The sequence below is a fragment of the Pholcus phalangioides genome, unplaced genomic scaffold, assembly GCF_987345545.1.
Source record: "Pholcus phalangioides strain wild (caught in Gottingen) unplaced genomic scaffold, Ppha-v1.0 ptg000003l_1, whole genome shotgun sequence".
Taxonomy (NCBI): Eukaryota; Metazoa; Arthropoda; class Arachnida; order Araneae; family Pholcidae; genus Pholcus; species Pholcus phalangioides.
This window is the reverse complement of record NW_028301596.1, coordinates 37578377-37600467: the sequence shown is the minus strand read 5'-3', so window position 1 is coordinate 37600467 and position 22091 is coordinate 37578377. Positions and strand designations below refer to the sequence as shown.

The 22091-nt window shown below is 40.3% G+C and overlaps 1 protein-coding gene across 1 annotated transcript; it reads right to left on the bottom strand.

Annotated features, from left to right (window-relative positions):
• Window positions 1-3230: 3230 nt before the first annotated feature.
• On the bottom strand, window positions 3231-10191 carry LOC149088495 (BTB/POZ domain-containing protein KCTD12-like). Its single transcript, XM_089247756.1, has one exon. The coding sequence runs from the start codon at window positions 9256-9258 to the stop codon at window positions 8497-8499; it is 762 nt and encodes a 253-aa protein (XP_089103882.1). The 5' UTR covers window positions 9259-10191; the 3' UTR covers window positions 3231-8496.
• Window positions 10192-22091: the final 11900 nt, after the last annotated feature.

Below are 22091 nucleotides of genomic sequence, written 5' to 3'. Positions count from 1 at the left end.
TACTAAACGTTACTGGTACCCCCTTGTCGAAGCAGTTGATTGACTGTGCATTAATAACTCGTGGTCCATCCTATCCATCTCGTTGAAAATTTTGAACACTTCGATCATATCCCCTCCAACACCCACGTACCTCCAATGTAGACATATTCAAGAAATCAAGTCTTTCTTCATAGCTCAAGCCTCGTGTGCCCCGAGATCGCCCTTTTTTCTCTGCACCCTTTTCTCTCTGTTGGTATGATTTCCAAAACCTTACGGCACACTCCAGTCCAAGACTATGTGTGACCCAACCCCTAGGGGTGATGTGCTTATATCCCATATGGGACAGAGCCTGGGTCATATCTGGCATAGCAGATCAAGACTATGCCCCGGAAAAGAGGAAGAATAAGTTTAGGAGAACGCAAAGAGACCCATTTTGAGAATGAAACCGAGCATTCTATTCGCTTTTTTTTTTTACCAATGCTGAACAATATTCCAATCGAATATTGCTCGTCAATGAGAATAAAAAGTAATATTACTGATGGACTTATATATAAGAAGCATATTGTACTATCAGAACGTTCCAGATTTCCATGCTACGAGTGTTAAAGAGATTAGGTTAATTAACTTTTTGCGGTCCCATGTTGAGATAGACTGGTCTAGTGGGTCAAGTAGGTCTACATCAGGAAACAACGGTACTTCATTGTAGGAACGAGAAGTGCGAAGGGACAAACTTCTAGGAGCCTTCCTCATTACGGGGGAGGTACTGTTGAGTGCGAAGCGTACCAACGAAATGCCAAATAAACCTGTGGACAACAAAATGGTTAAAGATAAGTAGGATCAGATAGGGCAGCTTAAAGATTTGGTTATAATCAATGATTTGTATTGTTTAAATTTTGTCCCTTTTTTTGATGATGGAGCCCTGAGCAAATGCCCTCACTTGCCTATGCGGAAATCAGGCCTTGCAATTTTAAATCAGGTCCCTCAATTGTAAAATTTTGAATAAGCACATCGAGACCAACCTATGGTCTGCCGAGTTAGGAATCTACCACAATATGAGTTATAACAACAAATTTGGCAAAGAAATCATATTCATTATCAATTCATATCCATAGAAATACGGCACATTTGCAAGTTAGTGTAACAAATTCGGATAAAACTTTTCACACTGTATAATATCAATATCATACAGTACTATTGAACACAAATTCAATGACCCCCCCCCCCCTCAGAAACAAGATCTCAGTCTCGACTCGTAATCTCAAAGATCTCATTTTTCACCAAAAAATCCAATTACCTAACTTACTTTTTGCCTACCTGCCTTGAGACATATCCCACCAAATTTTGGAATTCCCTCCGCCCTAAATCAGTCGACGCTTCCTCACTTGAAACTTCCAACTCAACCCAACCTACCCACCTTGATATTTCCTCGTAATCTAATTGGGATTTCTCTTCTATTTTCTCCTTCGATCCCCTCGCCCTTCAAATATCCATTTTCTGAGTCACCTCACAACACCAGTCCTGTCTTTTCCTCTAAAGAAGGGGTCTTCTGAATTTTTTAAAAAAAACTGAAACCCCACTCTATTGGCCCCTCTGGGATCCCAAAAAATATCCTCAAATTCTGCGTATAAGAAATTTCTAACTATCTCCTTATTATTTTCAACGTTTCGTTGAATACATCAAACTTACCCTCTTACTGGAAAATTAATAAGATAATACCCTTCCATAAATCAGGTCCCCTATCCTATTCCCCTTAATCTTAGACCAATCGCAATTAACTCCTTATGCTGCAAGTTTTTTGAACACATAGTTGCCAAGGAAATCCCTACCCATCTGGATTCTATTTACTTTTTCTTCCCTAGCCAACATGGCTTTAGATCATCGGTATCTCTAACTACCCAATTAACCCTTTTCATACATGATTTAGCAAACACCATTGGCAAAACCTTCAATCTGATATCATTTTCCTGGATTTTTCTAAAGCATTTATTATGGTGCCCCATAAGTTTATTATGGAGCAAACTTTTAAGCTTTGGACTAAACTGTTAAAATGAGTGAAAGCCTTCCTCATCATCCACAGCCAATTTGTCTCTTTCAAGGGTCAGAACTGCCCATTTCTCCAGTCTGGCACGCCCCAGGGTTCGGTCCTCTCACCAATATTATTTGTAAGTTACATCAACGATCTACCTAACTTCATTAACTGCCGTATCAGACTCTTCGCAGGCGATTGTGTCATTTACCAAACTGTTTCCAAAACATCCCCCAGCCAAGAGAATCGCTTCAACACAACTTTAACATTATATCCGAATGGTGGGAATCCCCCCTCAACTCCTCAAAAATAGTTTTTTTTTTAAAGTTACACGTAAAAAAGACTTCCCCCTCTCAATCAACAATTTTTTTGCCTTTGAGGTTCCCCATTACAAGTACCTGGGTGTAATCTCTGCTGGAATCTTCATATTGATTATATTTTCTGCAAATATCTCCAAAATCTCTTGTTACTTCGTCGGAACCTGAAAAACTGCATCCGTCATGTCCGTCATCTGTGCATCCAGAAACATATATCCTCCCTGTTCTCTCCTATGCTAGGGAACCCCATACGCAATCCAACGAAGACAAGTTAGAATCTATTCAAAATATATCCACACGCTTCATTTTTTACTGCTGGTCTTCTCTGTCTCCATTTCTCAGCTCAAGCGCCAACTCAATATCCAACTGCTCACTACTCATAGACTTATCTCTCGATTAACTTTTCAAAATCCTCCATGGCCTTTTTAACATCGGTACTATCACCACCCTCACATTTTTCTATTAGACTTAACCATTCCCACAAAGTGCAACCTATCTTTGCTTCTTCAGATTTTCCTAAATTTAGTTTCTTCCCAAGAACTATTACCGATTTGAACGAATATTGTAGATTGTACTACGATTTCCGGATTTACTTGTAACACCAATTGTCATTTTTGACATACCTAACCACCGCATCCTCTTTTATAGGGCTCCGGCCAAGCAGTATTGAATAAATAAATGAAATATTGACTATATTCAGCCTAAACCTAATTCTATTAATTACCTCTAAAATAGCGTTTCTCAACCTTTCTGAAAACAAGGACCAGTAAAATGTTTGGAACAATTTGACGGACCACTTGTGTCCCATATTAAGGGACATTCCTGTAATTTTCGTTCCGATTCTTTTTTTCATTCCTTTGTCCTGCTTTTTCAACGATGCTTATTTGATTCTGTAATATACGTATTTACTCAAGTCGTGAATATACACGTGCGTACAGCATTTTCATGTTATATATTATATTACGATAATTATTTATTTACAATAACCCCCAGAAGGCATGAAATGCACTTATAATGACAAAAATTATAAATATTCATCTCACATTTATCACATCCCATATCTTTGTTTCGTTTTATTTGTTAGGTTATACGTTTTAATTAAAATTCCGCAAATTTTTTTGAAATTTTTATTACGATTGGTGATTTTTCGCCTACTTCTGGCAATGTTTTTGGTTGGTTTTTGGTGTCCCGTATTTAACAGATTATCATTCAAGATCCCAGTTAACCGAATTTTTGTTTCTCTAGGAAATATGGTCATCAGATCATTTTTGAATGCTGTTTTCGTGAAATACATGTTGGTTTACTGCGATTTTTAGCAGCTCTTTGTGTCCTCACCCTTCAGCAATTTTAGCTGTATTTATTAAATTACATTTAAACGCAATAAACTGAAATTTTTGGCAAAATTCAGTGATGTCCCTAGCATCACAATTTCCCGTATTCTACTCGGGTATGCATGGTGAACGTAAGTGTGAAGGCATGATTTTATTTGAACCCATATGGATGTTACTAATACCAATTACAACGGGTGAATAACTTTATCAAGTCTGCTTTCAGACCACCTATACCATCGTCGTGGACCACCTCTGGTCCTCGGACCATAGCTTGAGATACTATATACGATATATTTCCAAATATCTTACGTAACTAGCATGCAATGCAATATTAAATGTCTGAATTTCGATACTTCCCTGTGTAATTTAGCATCAATATAAATTTCGTTCCGGTCATTGTTGAAAGATAAAAAAAAACCTATCGAGAGAGGAATGTCAGAAAAACGTTTAACATCAACATGAATAGGAAGAGGGGGAAAAAACGCATAACATTTCGATCACAGTAAAGAGCATGAGAGGCATTTTTTCATCAGTGCCATTAAAAAAACAAATTAAATAATGTTTATGTTGAAAAATGACCAGCAAAAATAATATTTTCAATTCAAAGGAAATCTTTTTTGGACATGGGATGTTACAGCCAATGTCCGAAGTTACCAGACTTCGGACAATCGCCGCAACATGGATACTCATCCGATCATTGCTATATATTACAATAATGAACCGGCAGCCATTGTGGAGACAACTGTGCGGAGAGCGAGATTGCGAGAAAAAACTTCAAAATATTATTTTACTTTATATATTTCTTTTCTTCAAATCAACTACTTCCTAGAGAATATTCTCGATAGCTATAAACATGTGCAGCATATCCGAAAAAATTGCATCCTAAATAATTGCATGACACTAAAATTGGTAAACACTTCTCCATACACATACACAAAAGTCCAACGCTCTTTTACACCGCCCGCGGATATATGGTAAATGTATGTAGAGAGAGGACTGAGAACTATATTTTTCCATCCTTTATTTTGTGGTTATAGAGTTATAAAAATCTCTTCTCTGATAAGTATCATCTAACATTTGTATATTTTGTTTCACGTACCATGTCGACGTCACATAACGTTCATTGAAGATGTCTAATAAGTTGCAGAGTTCCTGATATGTTTCCAACGTTGTATCTTCACAATCATCGAGCCAGAATATAAGAAGCTACAGCAACGAAGCGAGCGAGAAGCACTTAACACATGTCTTCTTTTTTTTTTTTTTTTCATCACCCTGTACATAAATTTTCCAAGATAGGCGTCAAAAGCCAGTACCACCAGTTGCGATGCAACTACCACAAAAAAACGTGTTACTACGTACTTTCTTCTTCAGTTCGTCCGCGGTAGCACCTGGAGTATAAATATTACATCTATATTCCAGAATAATTATAAATTTAAAAGTATTGTAAGAGATAGATATCTATCTCCCATTCCTTAGAAGAAGAAAAAAGAAGCTGTGCATGAATATAGTACGTTTTTTTGTACTGAAAAAACTTGAAAGCAGGGCCGGACTTGGACAAGGGCCTGAAATTAAGAGGCCCGTAAGTGTTAAAATACATTTACCACATAATTTATTTTGATTTTTCGATTTCTTGAGAGAGCTCAAAATTATAATCCGGCCAATTTATAGATACGCCATATATAAATAAAATATTGCCTGTAAGTCAGGGGTCACGGTGGGCCATATTGAAGCTTCCTACGAAGCCCACGAGCCATCAGCTCGTGTTAGTGACATCTTAAAGGATGCCAATGGGGGTCCCGATTAAAACAGGGACAAAACTAATTTTAAATTCATTCTGAAATTATATCTTTCGCTAACTATCAATTTTGATTAGTTCTGAAATAATTTTTTAGTAATTCTGAAAAAGGTTTTTTTATTAATTACTGATTAAATTAATTAATTCTGAGATTGGTTTTAATCTGAAAAATCCCTTTATAAATGATTTTTTTTAATTATTTATCTCGGTAATTATAAAATTGCTTTCCTTCCCAGTATATATTGAAATCGTTTCTTTCAATGTAATTATGCAAGTATTATTTTATTGATTTATGAATTGAAATATGATTTCTCTTATCGATTTATAAGTTACTTTTTTTCACTAATTCTGAAATTATTTCTCCCAAAAATTCAAAAAAACGATTTCTTTCAGTGAATCTGAATTTCCATCAGCTCTGGAATTATTTCTTTCCCCAATCCCGAAATTAGTTCACTCATTAGTTCCGGAATTAATCACTTTCCAATGTTTTCAACCATTTCCGAAAAAGATCGGCGGGCCGTGACGAAAAGCTCCGAGTGCCAAATACGGCCCGCGGACCCATGCGTTGAAGACCCCTGCTGTGAGTCTTGCCTTACAGGCTATATTTTTAGTACACATATGGGCAGCTCGCACCAGTGTCGTCTCTAACACCTGGGCCTTACCCAAACACACTCCGGGAGCCCTCAGCTGCATAGGAGTGTCACGTAAAAATTGAGATCTGGTCAGAATACTCGAGTTTAGGCATGTAAATTGGTTGTCAGGCATTTCCAGTCAGATAGAAGACCTCAGAAGAAAAAAAAAATCGCTTTGCCCGAGGCCCCCATGGTGCTTTTAAGACGGGCCTGGCTCACATCTCTCTTCTATGCCAGGGCATTCAACCAGGCCCTCGAAGTTGATCTACTAAATGATTAGTTGATCTAACTGAAAAATATTCATCTTTCCTGGATGATTTGCTGGGGCCCATGCATACAGATACTGTAGAGGGCCCCAAAAAATTGTTTTCCGCTCCAGGCAGTAAAATCTCCAAGCCCGACCCTGCTAAAATATTATGAGACATCATACTCAATAAGTATGTACAATACACGCATTGTATTCAAGGTAAACAAATCTGTCCCGCAGAGAATGTTTACAATTCAAGCCGTACCTCAAGACATGCAGAAATACCAACACTTTGCCTGATATGGTACCAACGCAATAAAGAAGAAACCAACGATGAAGACTAAGAACCAATGCTAGTCAGGAATTTCCTCTAACGCGTTCCGACACACTATGGGTGGCATCTTCAGAGGAAACACGCGACCCAATACCCCCCACCAGGGTTAGTTAGTAAATCATATCTCATCCGATTGCGAAAGGCGTAACAACCGGAAGAGTTGATATTTTCTAAATAACCCTAGTGCAGGTAAAGTGCGACGTCTTCCTCATGAAGATGGCGTCCACGTAGCGCGTCGAAACGCGTTAGGAAATTTGTGGTTTTTCTTTTCTTTTTTGATACAGTCGGCCGCGCTTAACCGAATAACGGATAAATAAATATCCCGCTTAAACGGATAAAATTCTCCGGAACCAAAATTTCTCCCACGGAGACAATGCTAAATTTCCCCGCTTAATATGATAATTTCAACGATTTTATCCTGCTTAATCGAATAATTGCGCTTCACTCGTCAACTGTTAATGCACATCAACCACTATACGCATAATCTTTTTATTGAATTGGGGACATTTTGAATTAATGGAAAATATGTTATTAAGTTAAGATAAATAGATTTGCTGCTGGCCTCAAGTATTAATGCTGTCTTCAATAAGCCCATTTAATAATTTTATTTTAGTTTTCCGTTGAGCCAATAGAGGGCACTAACTTCCCTAATGAGAAGTTTAAAAACAATTGGATCGTAGTTAAATGTAATTTTCATTTTTGATGTCTGACTTATTCGGGAAACTACTAATATTGATCCAATACACTAACGTTGTAAAATGGCAATTGAATTGTTAATACACACGGGGGAAACAACTAAGTAAAACCAAAATGTGAAGAGAACCACAACGATACGCGTTTCGGAACTATATCAAGTTCCTTCTTCAGTAGCCAATAAAAATAGAAAGATAGCAAAAACTCCATACAGCGGGAGTTACTCGCTGTTCAAGAGATCAAGAGTCGACCAAAAATCCACTCTTGGTCTTGAATAGCGAGTAACTGCCGCTATGTGTGTGTGTGTGGGGGGGGGGGTTGCCTTTCCGCTATCTTTCTATTTTTCTTGGCTACTGAAGGTATAGTTCCCAACTTGATGTAGTTCCGAAATGCATCTAGCTGTTGCAGGGCCGTCATTCCAACTTTTTCTGGAGGGAGGGTGGGGGGAGGGGCAAAGAACACGTACGTATGCATATATATATTTGTATATATATGTATATACCATTTTAGTGTATTTTCAAAAGCCAGGGGGGCGTTGCCACCAGTTACCCCCAACCCCCTCCCAAAATGACAAGCCTGAGCTGTTGTTCTCTTCATACACATACATATTTTGGGCTCACTTACGTTCTTTCCCACGCGTATTATCTCACTCAGAAGGTAATTCATTTCCAGTTAAATTGTTCCCCGCATTATCGGATATTGGAATCAATGGAATCGTTGATATCCAAATTAAGTGGAGCCGACTGTATCTGTCTCTATTGTTGGTTTATTCTACTTCATTTTATAAATAACTTCAAAAGCAAAACTAGAAGCTACACTAGATTGATCTTTGGCGAAACTGACTCAATATTAAAGACTATTCGTGCAACAATACGTATATAATTGATTGGGTTTTTCCCCCTGAGGTCTAGCGTAATTTATCTATGTACACGTGTACGAAATACTGCTTGATATCAAGGCATATTAAGAGTGTATTTAGATAGCAATTAGTGTAGAAAAAACATTTAAATATATATTCAATTAAAAAAAGAAATTCCAATTAAAAAAACCAATATTACTTCCACGGGAAGTTCTTTGTCTATATTATATGTATGTGACCACACGCTGTCTGTGAATCCTCAAAAGTGAAGATTCTCGTCCTTTTACGGTCTCGAGAATACGAACTCGTTATAGTGATTCCACCGGTTCTCTTCGATGTCGATACCGGGTTTCGGTGGTTCGTTTCCGCCACCGGTACCGGAACCAGCGGCAGCGACGCATCTGAAACCGGCTTCTTGAAGGTTATCGAAGGCTTGCTCGAGGAAGTTGTGCTTCAGGAAGAACCTTGCGGTGTATCTGTTTTCGTTGACTCGGTCGGGATCCCGGGACTCGTTCAGGGTGTCTCCGAACACCTCTCGGCAGATGGTGACCCTGCCGCATACGAGTATACGCAGCAGTTTGCGGAACTTAACGTCCGCCAGGCCGTCGCGTCCGAAGGCGAAGGATCCACGGTATCCGATGGTCAGGTATCCAGGTTGTCCGAGCCCAGGGGAACTCGGAGAGCTCAGGGACGCGATTCTGGGTACGAGCATCGAGGGTTCGTCGATGCAACCCACCATGTCTTTGATCTCGAAGTATTCCGCCTCGTTCTTCAGGCGTTCTTTCTCGTGGAAGTTCTCCGGGAGTATCAGCTTCTGATTCCTCAGGAAATCCAAAATGTATCTGAAGAGCACACCGTCTCGGTCCAAGAAATAGCGTCCCTTCGCGTCTTTGAGAATGGGTTCCTTCCCGGTAAATATACGTCCGAGGAACGAAGATTCGTCTCTGGTCAGCGTATTCAGAGACGTCGTGTACAAAACCCCGCCGATGTTAAGTTCGACAACTGCCGGGAATGTTTCGTCGGCCGAGATGATCGGTGACGACATGCTTGTCACGTTAACGTTCACAGCTCTTCTAAATTCAACATAGAACGGTCATTATGTCTCATGCCAATACTTTCCACAGATTTTGTCACCAGAGACGAAGAGGTTCAAACGTTTTGGGTATTCGCGGTGAATTTCAATCCCCGAGCTACACAGCATCAGTTTTTTACATGGCCCGTCACCAACCGATATCCGCAGTTATTGGCAGTGCGTTCACTTCAAAAATTGCGATTTTCACTGTATGACTGTTCTAGATCAATACAGAACGGCCGTTGTGTCTCATGTCAATACTGTCCCAAAGATTTTGCCACCAGCGATGAGCAGACGCGCAAACGTTTCTGGTATTTGCGGTGCGAGTCCAGCTACACACACCATTAGTTTACATGACCTGTCACCACCGATATCCACGCAGTGTGTTCACTTCAAAGACTGGGATTTTTTCACTGCTACAATGGCTCTCTCTGATGATGGCGAGCGATATTCCGGATGAGGAAACGATGCACGATGGAAATGAGATGCAATTCTGATCCCGAAGAAAATTTCAGTTCTCCCTGGGATGACCAAATCCGAACACCTTCTCAGTCGGACAAAAATCTTTCATCTGAACAAATCCTTCTGCTATCCAATCATGGAAAAGCTCCTTTTCCTCACAAAAAAGAGGCGGTCTGGTTTTTCCCTCGGAATCCAAGTCTGGGTATATATGGAATGCGTTTTTTACTTCAAACTCCCCAGCCTTTCCTCCACTGCTTTTATTTCCGCATCCGTTTTCATCGACTAAAAGCTATCCTCTGTTCGATGTCCGTTTCAAGGACCGAGAGGTGGGGGATCGAGTTGGGGGGAGTGAGGATTGCTTTTCTCTCGCTCCGAACCGTCGGATTTACGCTAGCAAGGAAAATGTTCCAGGAAAAACGATCTTTCTCTCTCCCTCTCCGGAGCATGTGTGACGTCACCGAAGGCGGGAATCGATCGGGGGGCCTGGAAAAGGCCTGTGATGCAGTATCGAATCTTATACGCCATCTGGTGGTGAAAGTTATGACTCCCGGAGTTGATCCTGAGAGGGACAGCTGATGCTAAACATCGGGGGGCAAGGGGGGGGGCACTGATGGAATGAGAGGGGGGGAAGAGAACCTTTTATGTATATTTTTCGATCTCTTTTTCTCACCGTATACATAAATATACAGGGCGAACGTGACATGTTCTGATAAACGAAAAGGGGGGGGAGGGGTGATAGACGAGCCCAAGTAGAACATGAAACGCCCTACCAACCCTGTCCTATCTCGAGCCGTTTTCGAGTTATAGTAGATAATCAATTATGGGGGGAAAAACGCATCAATTCTGAAAAAAAAACCCAAACTTGTGAAGTTTTTGAGAAACCCTACACACAAACGAAACATATATTTGGAAAAGACGGAAAACCGTCCTGTGAACTGACACAAATTTCATCAAAATATCTGGAGATTTAATGGCGAGCTACAGGCGCTGAAAGATTGGCAAAGTTTAAAATCGAATTGTCGCCAAAATTTTTCATCACTAATTACGAAAACACCCTTCTAGGTCAAATTTACCACAAAAACTTGTCCATTCTATCCAGCTTTCAAAAGAGCCTACAATATACCGTATCAATTTTGCGTGAAACGTAAGAAATTCATGTCATTTTTTAAGTTTCACGTAACATTGTTTTTTATCATGCATAGTTTTATTTTCTGGACTTCACAAGAATATATAAGTTTTTCACCTTATTTTTAATTAATCATTTGTTTTGGCGCATTTTGGCCTTATTGGTCCTCGCGCCATTAAACCCAAAATCCAATCCAATCCAATCAATTTTTCAGTAGAAATTTTGCCTTTTATTCACGATGCATCACCGAAATCAGCGTTTTTCGAAGTAAACTCGGAAAATTGGCGGGTACAGACTTTGGTGGCAATTTGATTGTTCAGAAAAAATCTTATAAAGTGACATTACCTCTATCTACAAGATACTTGTACAGGGTGATCAGCGAATAAGCCCTTATTTCAAAATTAAATATCTCTACAACGAAGATCAATAGAATCATGCGGTAAACAGTACGTTTATTTGCAAAACTGTAAGAATGTTGTACAGAAATTTCGAAAATTTAGTTTTTTTTTCAATTTTTTAAAATTAAAAAAAAAACTGGAGATTTTGGGGTTTCGAAAATCCTCATTTGTGTGAAGAGAAACCACTGCATTCGCCTAAAGTTACTGCATGGGCTGCGGCATGCGCCAGAGGCATTATCGGCCCCATCTTCGTGCGAGAAACGATTACTATTGAATGTTGCGTTACAATTTTGGAACAATTTGTCAGCACACATGGCGCATACCGCAGCCCATGCAGTAACTTTAGGAGAATGCAGTGGTTTTTCTTCACACAAATGAGGATTTTCGGAACCTCAAAATCTCCAGTTTTTTTTTTTTAATTTTAAAAAATTTTAAAAAAAACTAAATTTTCGAAATTTCTGTACAACATTCTTACAGTTTTGCTAATAAACGTGACGTTTACCGCATAACTCTATTGATCTTTGTTGTAGAGATATTTAATTTTGAAATAAGGGCTTATTCGCTGATCACCCTGTATTTAATGGCGAACTTCAAGCGCTGAGAGATTAGTGAAGTGAAAAATCGAATTTCGCCATCACATAACCTTCTAAAATTACTTCGAAAAATGCAGATTTCAGCGATGTATTACAAACAAAAGATTAAATTTCTTTCTGAACCAGTACATCGATATGGTTTCTTGTTGGCTCTTTCGATAGCTGGTGGAATGAACAAGAGTTTGGTGGTAAATTTAACCGATTCCAGATAGAAAGGTGTCTGCTTATATCCATTAGGGGCCATTCAAGTATTACGTAAGCAGATTTTCAGTAATTTTTTACCCCCCCCCCCCCACCGTCAACAAAAGTCAGGAAAACGCTGACCCCCCCCCCCTTCCCCCCCCCCCTTTGTCAGCAAAATTTCGTCAGCAGCTTAGAATATTTCATATCTTCAAAGCGGGGTGGTTGATGTCGTAAGCAACCTTTAAACCCCCTCCGCCCCCTTGTCATCAAAAGTCAGCAAATCGGAAACCCCCCCCCCTCGATGCTGACGTAATACTTGAATGACCCCTTATGCCAGACCTCGCTAATGGTTTTTGAAATTGCATCTGAATGTACATGACGCGGGGTCCTTTAGGTCCTACGCCAGGGCCCCCGATTTATTTTTACATATTTGTTTTGCACAGTCTCGCACTTTTGTGTATATATTTATATTAGTACATGTTACTTTGAATCTCGTATTTCAATCTATATTGTCCGAGGATCCTCTTGGTACCCTGAAATAGGGTCCCCGAACTCATTGTATTATACAATTCTCTTCGTTTTATGTCTGACCTCTTTTTTGTTGTAACTGTGAAGGGTCATTTAGATCCCATGATAGGGGGCCCCAATTATTATTTTTTCTCTCTCCTTATAACTCAGAATTTTTTCCGACACGATCACGCCCTCCGGGGCAAAAAGCTTATATGGCGTAAGCGACAGACCTGGTCGTGCTCGGTGTGTTCTGTTCTGTATTCTGAACATTACACATGATCTCTAAGGAAGAGATGGGCTCAATATAAGCCAATAATGATGCTTCAAAAATCAAATAGTCTTTGAATATAAATTTTTACATCATAAACATGCATATGATAATTTCAGGTTATTTCTTGCCGATAAAAACAAAACGGATCAGAAAATTTTACCTTTGACATTTCGTCCGCGGTACATTTCGCCCCTGGAAATTTAGCCTCTGGCTTTTCGCCTCAGACATTTCACCCGTGACATTTCGTCTGCACCTTAAATATATGAGTGACAACTGACAAAGTAAATGAGTGTGTGAATGATCAAGTGATTGGGTAAATGACTGTATGAACGACCAAGTGAGTGACCGTATGAGTCAGTGAGTGTGAGTGACTGTATGGAAGAATGAATGATCATATGAGTAGCCAAGGGAGTAGGTGAGTGACCTCCAGACCAACAATGTCTCCCGCTCTGTCCCCCATTTGAATAAAAATGAGTAACCGTATGAGAGTAAGTGTAAGTGACTGTATGGTTGAGTGAATGATTATATGAATGATACTCATCAATAATCAATGTCACTCACAAGTGAGTGATCGTATGAGTGACTGACTGACCATATAAATGACTGTGAGTGACCAAATGCCTGACCGTACTAGTTATCAAGTTAGAGGCCGTATGAGTGACCAAGTGAATGACCTTATGAGTGGCTAAGTGAGTGACCGTCTTCGTTATCAAGTTCCGTGACCATACAAGTGACCACACTAACTTAGTCTCTCATACGGTCACATACTGTCTCTCACTCATATGGCCACATACTGTCTCTCACTCATATGGTCACATACTGTCTCTCACTCATATGGCCACATACTGTCTCTCACTCATATGGTCACCCACCTACTCATTTGTTCACTTATACGATCACGTACCCACTCATCTCATCACTTATACGATCACGTGCCTACTCATCTCATCACTTATACGATCACGTACCCACTCATCTCATCACTTACGCACTCACTTGTCCACTCATGCGATCACGTACCTACTCATGTGGTGACTCGCGCACTCACTTGTCCACTCATACGAATACATACCCACTCATCTGGTCACGCGCGCACTCACTTGTCCACTCATGCGGTCACTCACCTCTTCACTTGGTCACCATACTATCACTCACGCATTCACTTGCACACTCATACAGTCACTAACTTGGTAACTCACCCATTCACCCAATCACTTCGTCACTCCAGAGTTGTCTTAAAAGTATCATGGGCCCCGGGAACAAGTGTTTTTTCTGAGGCCCTACCTTGTAAATTCTAAAAAATTTCGACCGCATTTCATTTTTGTGAGTCCCCTCTTCTTTCTCGAGGTGATCGGGTGGGCCGATGCGTTAAGACGGCGCTGCGTCACTCACAAGGTCAGAGCAGCAGGCGAAATGTACCGAGGACGAAACGTGCCGGGACGAAATGTCGAGGACGAAATTTCCGTAAAAAAAAATGAAAAAAAATACCCCTAATTTTACAAAAAATACCCTTCAAAATATTCGGAGAGAGAGGAATGAAATTACTCTTCGCAATTACTTTTTTTTTTTCGAATACCACTGGTACAGCTTGAAAAAAGGAAAGATAAAATGAGCATCCCCTTTATATATAAATCGGTGATTTTGTGGATGTACCACCGTAAATTGACTCCATACATGCAATTTACATTTTTTATAAAGCCTTAATGCGTTCATATAATATTCATGAGAGAGAGAGAGAGAGAGTCATCTTCGGGGAAATTTGGCTTGAATAAGAGAGGAGTGGGGGGGGAGGGGCCCGGAAAATAATGAACATAAGGCTTTAGTCATGGAAGACCATTTCTTAGAAGATAATCGAAAACAAATGGTACATCTCTTAAAAGCGAGAGAGAGAGAGAGAATGTTACTGCACCATTTTTTTGATCTTTTTTCTTTTGAGCACACGTAAGATAAAGGAATAAAGTCGTAAGTCATCGTCGAAATTTTTGATCAAAAGAGACGAGAGTGTTCTCTTGTTTTGGTTTGAGAGCGGCCACGGAATAGAGCGTATGATAATAGCGAAAGATACGCTCCAAGTGCTATCTCGAGCTTTTTTCGGGAGAGCCTTTTTCACAAAGGGAAACGGAATTCTCGAGAATGGCTTTTTTTTGCATGGAGGAACATGAAAGGAGAGAGTTGATCTGTTCGGAATGTTATGCTTATGGTATATATGGCCAATGACTCCGGTCTTTTTTTTTTTGTTTTTGGCATCATGTAAACCATGATATTGCTGTTTTTCATGCCGCTTGCGAAGTGAACGCCAATTCCATTTTATGTGGTTTTACAAGAATAAGAGTTTTCACTGTTGCTCTTGCGTCTAATGGCAAGATGAGGGACATCGTGTATCAGCGGTAAGTGAGGGCACGGGTTCGAAATATCTGCAGCTGATTAGGCCTGCTCGATTAGGGGATTTAATTCCTCTCGAAAAATATAGATGGCGTTTAAGCAAACAGCCGAATCGTTCCAGCCGGGTGACGTGTCGCTCGGTATGCATAGTTGAAAGACAATGTGGGAAGCTAAATCCAAAATGTATAATTTATATATTAATGCACACACTAAGCCCTCCAGATCAAACCGTTTTACCAATCAGCTGTCGCAGAATGGCCCTGTGCACGTTGTATAATCGATTTTTTTTTTTCACAGTAAGTCTTTTCTGAAAGGTATCATGTATCACATAATTTATTCCGAGATTACTATGGTAGAGCATATGCAAGGACGGAATTTTATTGATCTGCATTTTCCGATCGCTTCGAATTTCAGTCCACGGTACTTAATGTGATCACATCGAGACTCGAAGTTTCTGATAACTATATCCGGAAAAGTCCCGTTTGGAAGTATGGTGGCCATATATCCCGTTTGGTCGAACGGGATATGAGACAAAGAGTATTGGTAAAAAACGGTACAACTCTGTTTTTTTTTTCTTTCCCACACAATTGGTTGCAAAATGTTCAATCGTGTTCCATTTTTTTAAAAAATTTTATTCTAAAATGAGATTTGTTTTTTTTCTTTCATTTAAGCTAAAATCCTTGAATTTTGTAATTCAGACGGTGTGAGGCGTTAGAATGGAATAGCCTAATGTATATCGCGAATTACAATATATTTTTAATATACAATATAGATCCTTATATAACGTACTAGATAATAATAATTATAGATCCAATAATATACTTTATAGATCCTTGGGGAAAGTCACTCGGAAAAAGACATGTGAATCTGTTCAACTGAAAGATACTGTTCAAAAACTGAAGGAAAGGGTTTGTATTTTCGTCTTGATTTGTTTTCACTACAGGAGGGCCATTGCAAAAACAGCTCCGTCCATGGATCGCAGCGATCCATGTACGGACGGATTACGGAGCACCAGAATGTTTGTCAACGACGAGTGAGGAAAGAACAACTTTCAGACTCTTGTTAAGCCCCGTTTACATGGGAAATAGAAAAAGCGGGTTTAAAACACTATTCAAGAATTTTACACCAATGATTGCTCTACATTTCCTTCCTTATGAAGGAAAGAAGCCGTCAACCAGGTGCTAGAACACCCAATGCCACCGCAATATCGTACATGTAAACGGGGCTATATAGTGTTGCGGCTTTATAACAATCAATAACTTACAGGGAAAAAAATAAGTTCGGTTGAACTTTGAAATGCGCAAAGAAATCTTTCGACGGAAATTTTTTTTACAATATTAACCGAAGTCCCGATAACTAAAAATGAATTTTCCCCATGTTATGATATTTGAGCATCTCGCTCTTTGCAAAAGTGATAATTTGATCATTTTTGTCGCACCACGGTCATTTTCTGCAAACGAGGACCTACAATTTATCTCCGATTCCGAACGGCGGGCTTGTTTTTGTACTCGCCGAGAGGTTGGTGAGCTAATCCCTCGGTGTGGGATTTCCCGCAGTGGCAATCTTTTTCTGTGGTCATGTCGACGTTTTTGTTGTACCACTGCGTCAGGAAAGTTTCTGACCAGGACGAACTGGGTATCGAACTAGCGACGCCTCTAAACATCCTTTGATACTTTGGGCGGGTATCTTATCGACCTGTGCTACCGCGACCGCAAAATCGATAACAATACCCGAATGATAACATTATCCGTGATTTTTGTAAACGGCGTCGACTGTATAACGTTTTAGGAAAGAATGAAAGCAGTAAAACGCGTCAAAAATTGATCATGGTCATAAGTGCGATTGTCCTGCGTAAGAAATTGAGTTCATACTGGAATCCTCATGACCACGTCAACACGATATTGTAACCAAGGCACTGCAAGCGCGCACGAATAATGCAAAATGAATACCAGAGCGGTTGGTGGTATGTGGAAAATGGAGTAATGAACCTGTGAGCAGCAAAGAAGCCGTCTGAAAGATATACCGCCCGTCGATGGGAGCTGGTTCATTCAATAGTTGATTAATGAACTAATTTCTTAGTTAAAAAAACAGAAAACCCTCAACCTCAAGTGGAAATGGTACAGTTGGAAACGAAATCAAGTAAATATGGTGAAGAACTGCGTTTCAGTTCTGCATGTAATGCATATCTGAAAGACTTTTTCCGTGATCCCTCTCAGAAAAGGTAGATGGCATCCATGCAACAGCCAAACTTACGACACAACTCGTCTGTTTAGGATTAAAAAGTAGCCAAATGGTGAAGGATTGGTGCTCTGTATGGTCTGCCCTTGCTACGATATTCTATACTTCATCGTGAGGGCCAACTGTTAAAAATAGGGAGACTAACGATAAAATGACGCAAAATTATTCACAGGCTCTCAAATTGCGTGGTTTAATAGTTATTTCTAGTTTACAGTCGTTTGATTCAAACAGAATTCAAAAAATAAATTCAGGTCCATCTGATAGTTCAGACCGGGATTCGACACGAGAATACCTAGAGTTTGGCAAAAAGTTCATTCGGTCTTTCCTTTGAGGGTCCAGGACGAAATTTTGCTGCTGAGGTTCTTGAAGAGTTTCATGGTGGTCTGCAGGTCTGATTCCGTGCATTCGGTATTACCGCAGCTCCCTTCGACGAATGGTCTCAGAAATTTCCCGATCATTCCTCGGTTCCCGGTAACACGCTTGACGAGTTTCCTGATGTGCTTGTGGACCGAGCCTACGAGTTGAGCGTCTTCTTCCGAGAGATTTGATACGATACTGGGAGTGTCGCAGGCTAGCACGTGTTGGATGCAGCTGGTTTTCGGGAGGTGTTCACTTTCGAAAGATGTTATGGATTCGATGATCCAGGCCACGTGGTCTTCATCGATGTTTCTGTATGCCCTCTGGGCGAACGATGTCATCACTTCGTAAACTTGGCCGGCTCCGAAGAAGAACTTGGACAGGAATTGCAGGAAAGGGACCAGAAGAAATACGGCTGGTATTGCGACGGCAACGAAGCTGGTCAGAGGGTGAGTCAGGAACTTCCTCACTTGCTGCAGGAAGCTCGGTTTCTTGGGTGCCATCGCCAGAGCAGTGGAGTCGTCAGTCTCGCCAATCACGACATTGATGATTTTTGAGTTCGAGGGCTGGTGATGAAGTCCAGCGATCAACTCGTGACGGTCATCCGCTGGCGAATCATCTCCCTTGCTGGCCGTGTACGCTGGTCTCTCGTGAGCGTCGCCAACGTCCAAATAGCTCAACGTCGTAGCATCAGGTTGGTTAGACTGCAGATTATCCGTGCGAGACGGCTCTTGCGTGGAAGCAGCAGCAGCAGCAATAGTCGGAGCGTTATACCAACCAGGATTAGAATTCGTATTGTATCCACTTCCCTTGACGTAGCTGTATGGATAGAGGCCGTACTGATGTTCCACCGGCATCGAATAATCGTTATATCCATAGTAAGCGCGACCGGACCTTCCGGTTCTAGTCTGAGTTTCCGTAACGACGTCGGGAAACGCAACCACTAATGATATCGCTCCGTACACACAGAACAAACTTGAGGTGATTTTCCAGATACTCATGTTTATGGCGGGTTGATTTTCTTCGAGTGAGGATTTCTTGTTATTAGAGAAGAGGGATAGAGACTGAGAGAGCTCAAACCGCTTGTGACTTGAATCCGTTGAAGACATCAGCTTATATACTGCCGAAAAGGAATACCCGGATCACAATATGAGAACGCATTAATGGGCGTGGCGGCAAAGACCTTCAGAATTACTCGCGCAAATGGAAGTATTGGATTCTAGGGCAGATTTACGGGTGTATTGTCTTTCCACAGAATGGATTCCGTTTTCCATTTCTTTATCTTCTCCTCCCATTCCCGTATCTCTTTTATTCTCTCTCTCTCTCTCTTGAGAGAATTAGGTTCTTCATTAAGAATCTTTTTGACGCAGCGATGCGGCAAAGCGATTCCGAGACACGACGCGATCCTTAACTGACGTTTAATTCAGGGAACTGTGTAAGCACGGAATGTGTGTTTCTCTTTCTCTGTGTCATCTTTTCTTTTTATTTTCATCTCATTTTTGGAGACTTGTCACATAACCAATATGTCCGTGAGATGATGAAGAGAAAGGATACGGAGACTCGCGGGAAATCACTCTCACTTAGGAACTTATCTTTCCTCGTAAAGATTACGTCGTGCCGCAGAGAGAAACTTGTCTCATGTCTCGAGGCAATGATGAATTAACATGAAGTCACTTCCCATTTTTGTGGCGGAATATCCATTAACGTAATGAAGGGGAAAAAAATCGAGTTGTTAGTCGGAATATTAGATTTTTGTCAGATGTACGGTATTTATTTCGTACAATTTTTCAGTAAGTAATGAAGTTAATTATAATCAACTAAATCTCATGATACGATTTAGTATTGATTGCAGAAAACTAAGAACTAGAATCAAAGGGAATTTCAATCAGATCGTAATCTCTCTAACTCTAGAGAGACGTTTCCTTCCAGTAGTTTGAAGAAAACCCAGGCAGCGCCGGGTATTATAGCTAGTACAATATGCACGATACTTCATACATGTATCATAAAATCACGATACGATCGTAAAATTTGCTATTATAATATCAGGGTCCGACTATTGGTGAATTCGATAAATATGAAAAAATTCCAAATGGGTCTAGTATGTGTGATGTATATAGTTGGGCCCTCGATATAATGATAACAAATTTTCCGATATAATGACACAATACATGTATGAATTATCATGTACAGTAACGTACAGTAAGTATCATGTACAGTAACGTACAGTAAGTATCATGTACAGTAACGTACAGTAAGTATCATGTACAGTAACGTACAGTAAGTATCATGTACAGTAACGTACAGTAAGTATCATGTACAGTAACGTACAGTAAGTATCATGTACAGTAACGCATAGTATCATGTACAGTAACGCATAGTATCATGTACAGTAACGTACAGTAAGTATCATGTACAGTAACGCATAGTATCATGTACAGTAACGTATATTATCATGTACAGTAACGTACAGTAAGTATCATGTACAGTAACGTATAGTATCATGTACAGTAACGTATAGTATCATGTACAGTAACGTATAGTATCATGTACAGTAACGTATAGTATCATGTACAGTAACGTATACAGGGGTCTGTCCAGCCGGAATTTGGGTCCGGAAAACGGACCTTTCACAAAATTCCGGGGCTAAAAAACGGACCCTTCACAAAATTCTGGGGCTAAAAAACGGACCCTTCACAAAATTCCGGGACTAAAAAAAAGGATGTTTCACAAAATTTGGAGGATAATAAACGGATCCATCACAAAATTCCAGAAAACGAACCCTTCATGAAAATTACGTCGTAAAAAACGAACTTTTGCGACTGCTGTGCGACAAAATTCTTATCAGTTATGACCCTAGTTGTAATAGAAAGCCATTGATCTTTTTTTTTAAGCATGCATTGTTGGCCCAACACCACCACCCCCTCCCCCATAGATGAGTAATCTTATCTATAGAAGTTGTTGGTTGGATACCGGAAAACATGACCTTGAAAAGGCGATCGGAGAAAGAGCGTGACCTTGAGAGGGCTTTCCTTGTTTCTAGTCTTCTTGTTAGGACATCCCGCTGGTTGACCACGGATTGACCGCGTCCGATATTTTATCGCACAACCTATGCCATTATGCAAACGCTTTAGCCCCGCACTTCTCCTCAAATGGTCTTTGAATCACAACCTCTTGTTAGTCGTAAAATCGGCGTAGTTGATGCTTATTGTAGAATTGGATTTTTTGTGCACGTTTTTTTTCCAGTATTGCGCTTTCATTTTTGAAAATTTAATATGAAGCGTGGTCGACCACCAACAGGTGGAAATTCAAGGAATAGTGATTACTACATTAAAAAAATACGGCCAACTGACGTTCGGGGATGCAGCTCCATAACATCGTTTTTTAAACGAGGATCTGAAAACGTCACCAAAAAGACGTCAGATACAGATAATTCCAATTGTGCTAACCCGGAAAAAATTACTGAAACATTGCTTCCTTCATCGGTTTCGAACCACGCTGTCGAAACCTTGGAAACGGCGCGATACATTACCGATTTATCGGAGGCGCCTAAAGACATTACCGATTTATTAGAAGCGCTGAAAGACATTTCGGATTCTTCGAAAGACATTGCCGATTCGTCGGAAGCGGCGGAAGAGATTACCGATTTATCGGAAGTGGCGGAAGACATTGCCGATTCGTCGGAAGCGGCGGAAGAGATGACCGATTTATCGGAAGTGGCGGAAGACAATTCCGTTTCTTCGAAAGACATTACCGATTCGTCGAAAGCGGTGGAAGACATTGCTGATTTATCGGAAGCGCTGAAAGATGCTACGAATTCGTCGGTAGAGCCGGATTTTAAGAAAATTTCATCTACAGAAGCTAGAAAAATGGGTCCAAAAATACCGAATTTGGTGAACATCGCACGTTTTGAGAAGCTTCACAGTTGGCTATGTTACAGCATTTCTGCATCTGGCTTTCTTTGCAAAATATGTTCTACATTTTTTTGATAAGGGACCCTGGATTGACCAAGGGGTGCAATTTGGTGATCACCCAACACGATGTGTCAACAAGCATATATATAGCCAGAAACACAAACAAGCTGTGAGTGCATCCAAAACTAGGAAAATGATAATAAAAATGAAATGAAATAGGAAAATGAGGTTGCTGTTTAATTAGTATTACTTTCACTGCTATTTTGAACGTTTTCACAAAAATGAGGTACATTTTCACAAAAATAAGGTACATTTTCACAAAAACAGGACCCTGTGCAAAAAGTCTGGACAGACCCCTGGTATAGTATCATGTAC

Bases quoted from the DNA above. Each gene is read 5' to 3' on its own strand.
- LOC149088495 (XM_089247756.1), bottom strand. From the start codon at position 9,258: ATGTCGTCACCGATCATCTCGGCCGACGAAACATTCCCGGCAGTTGTC.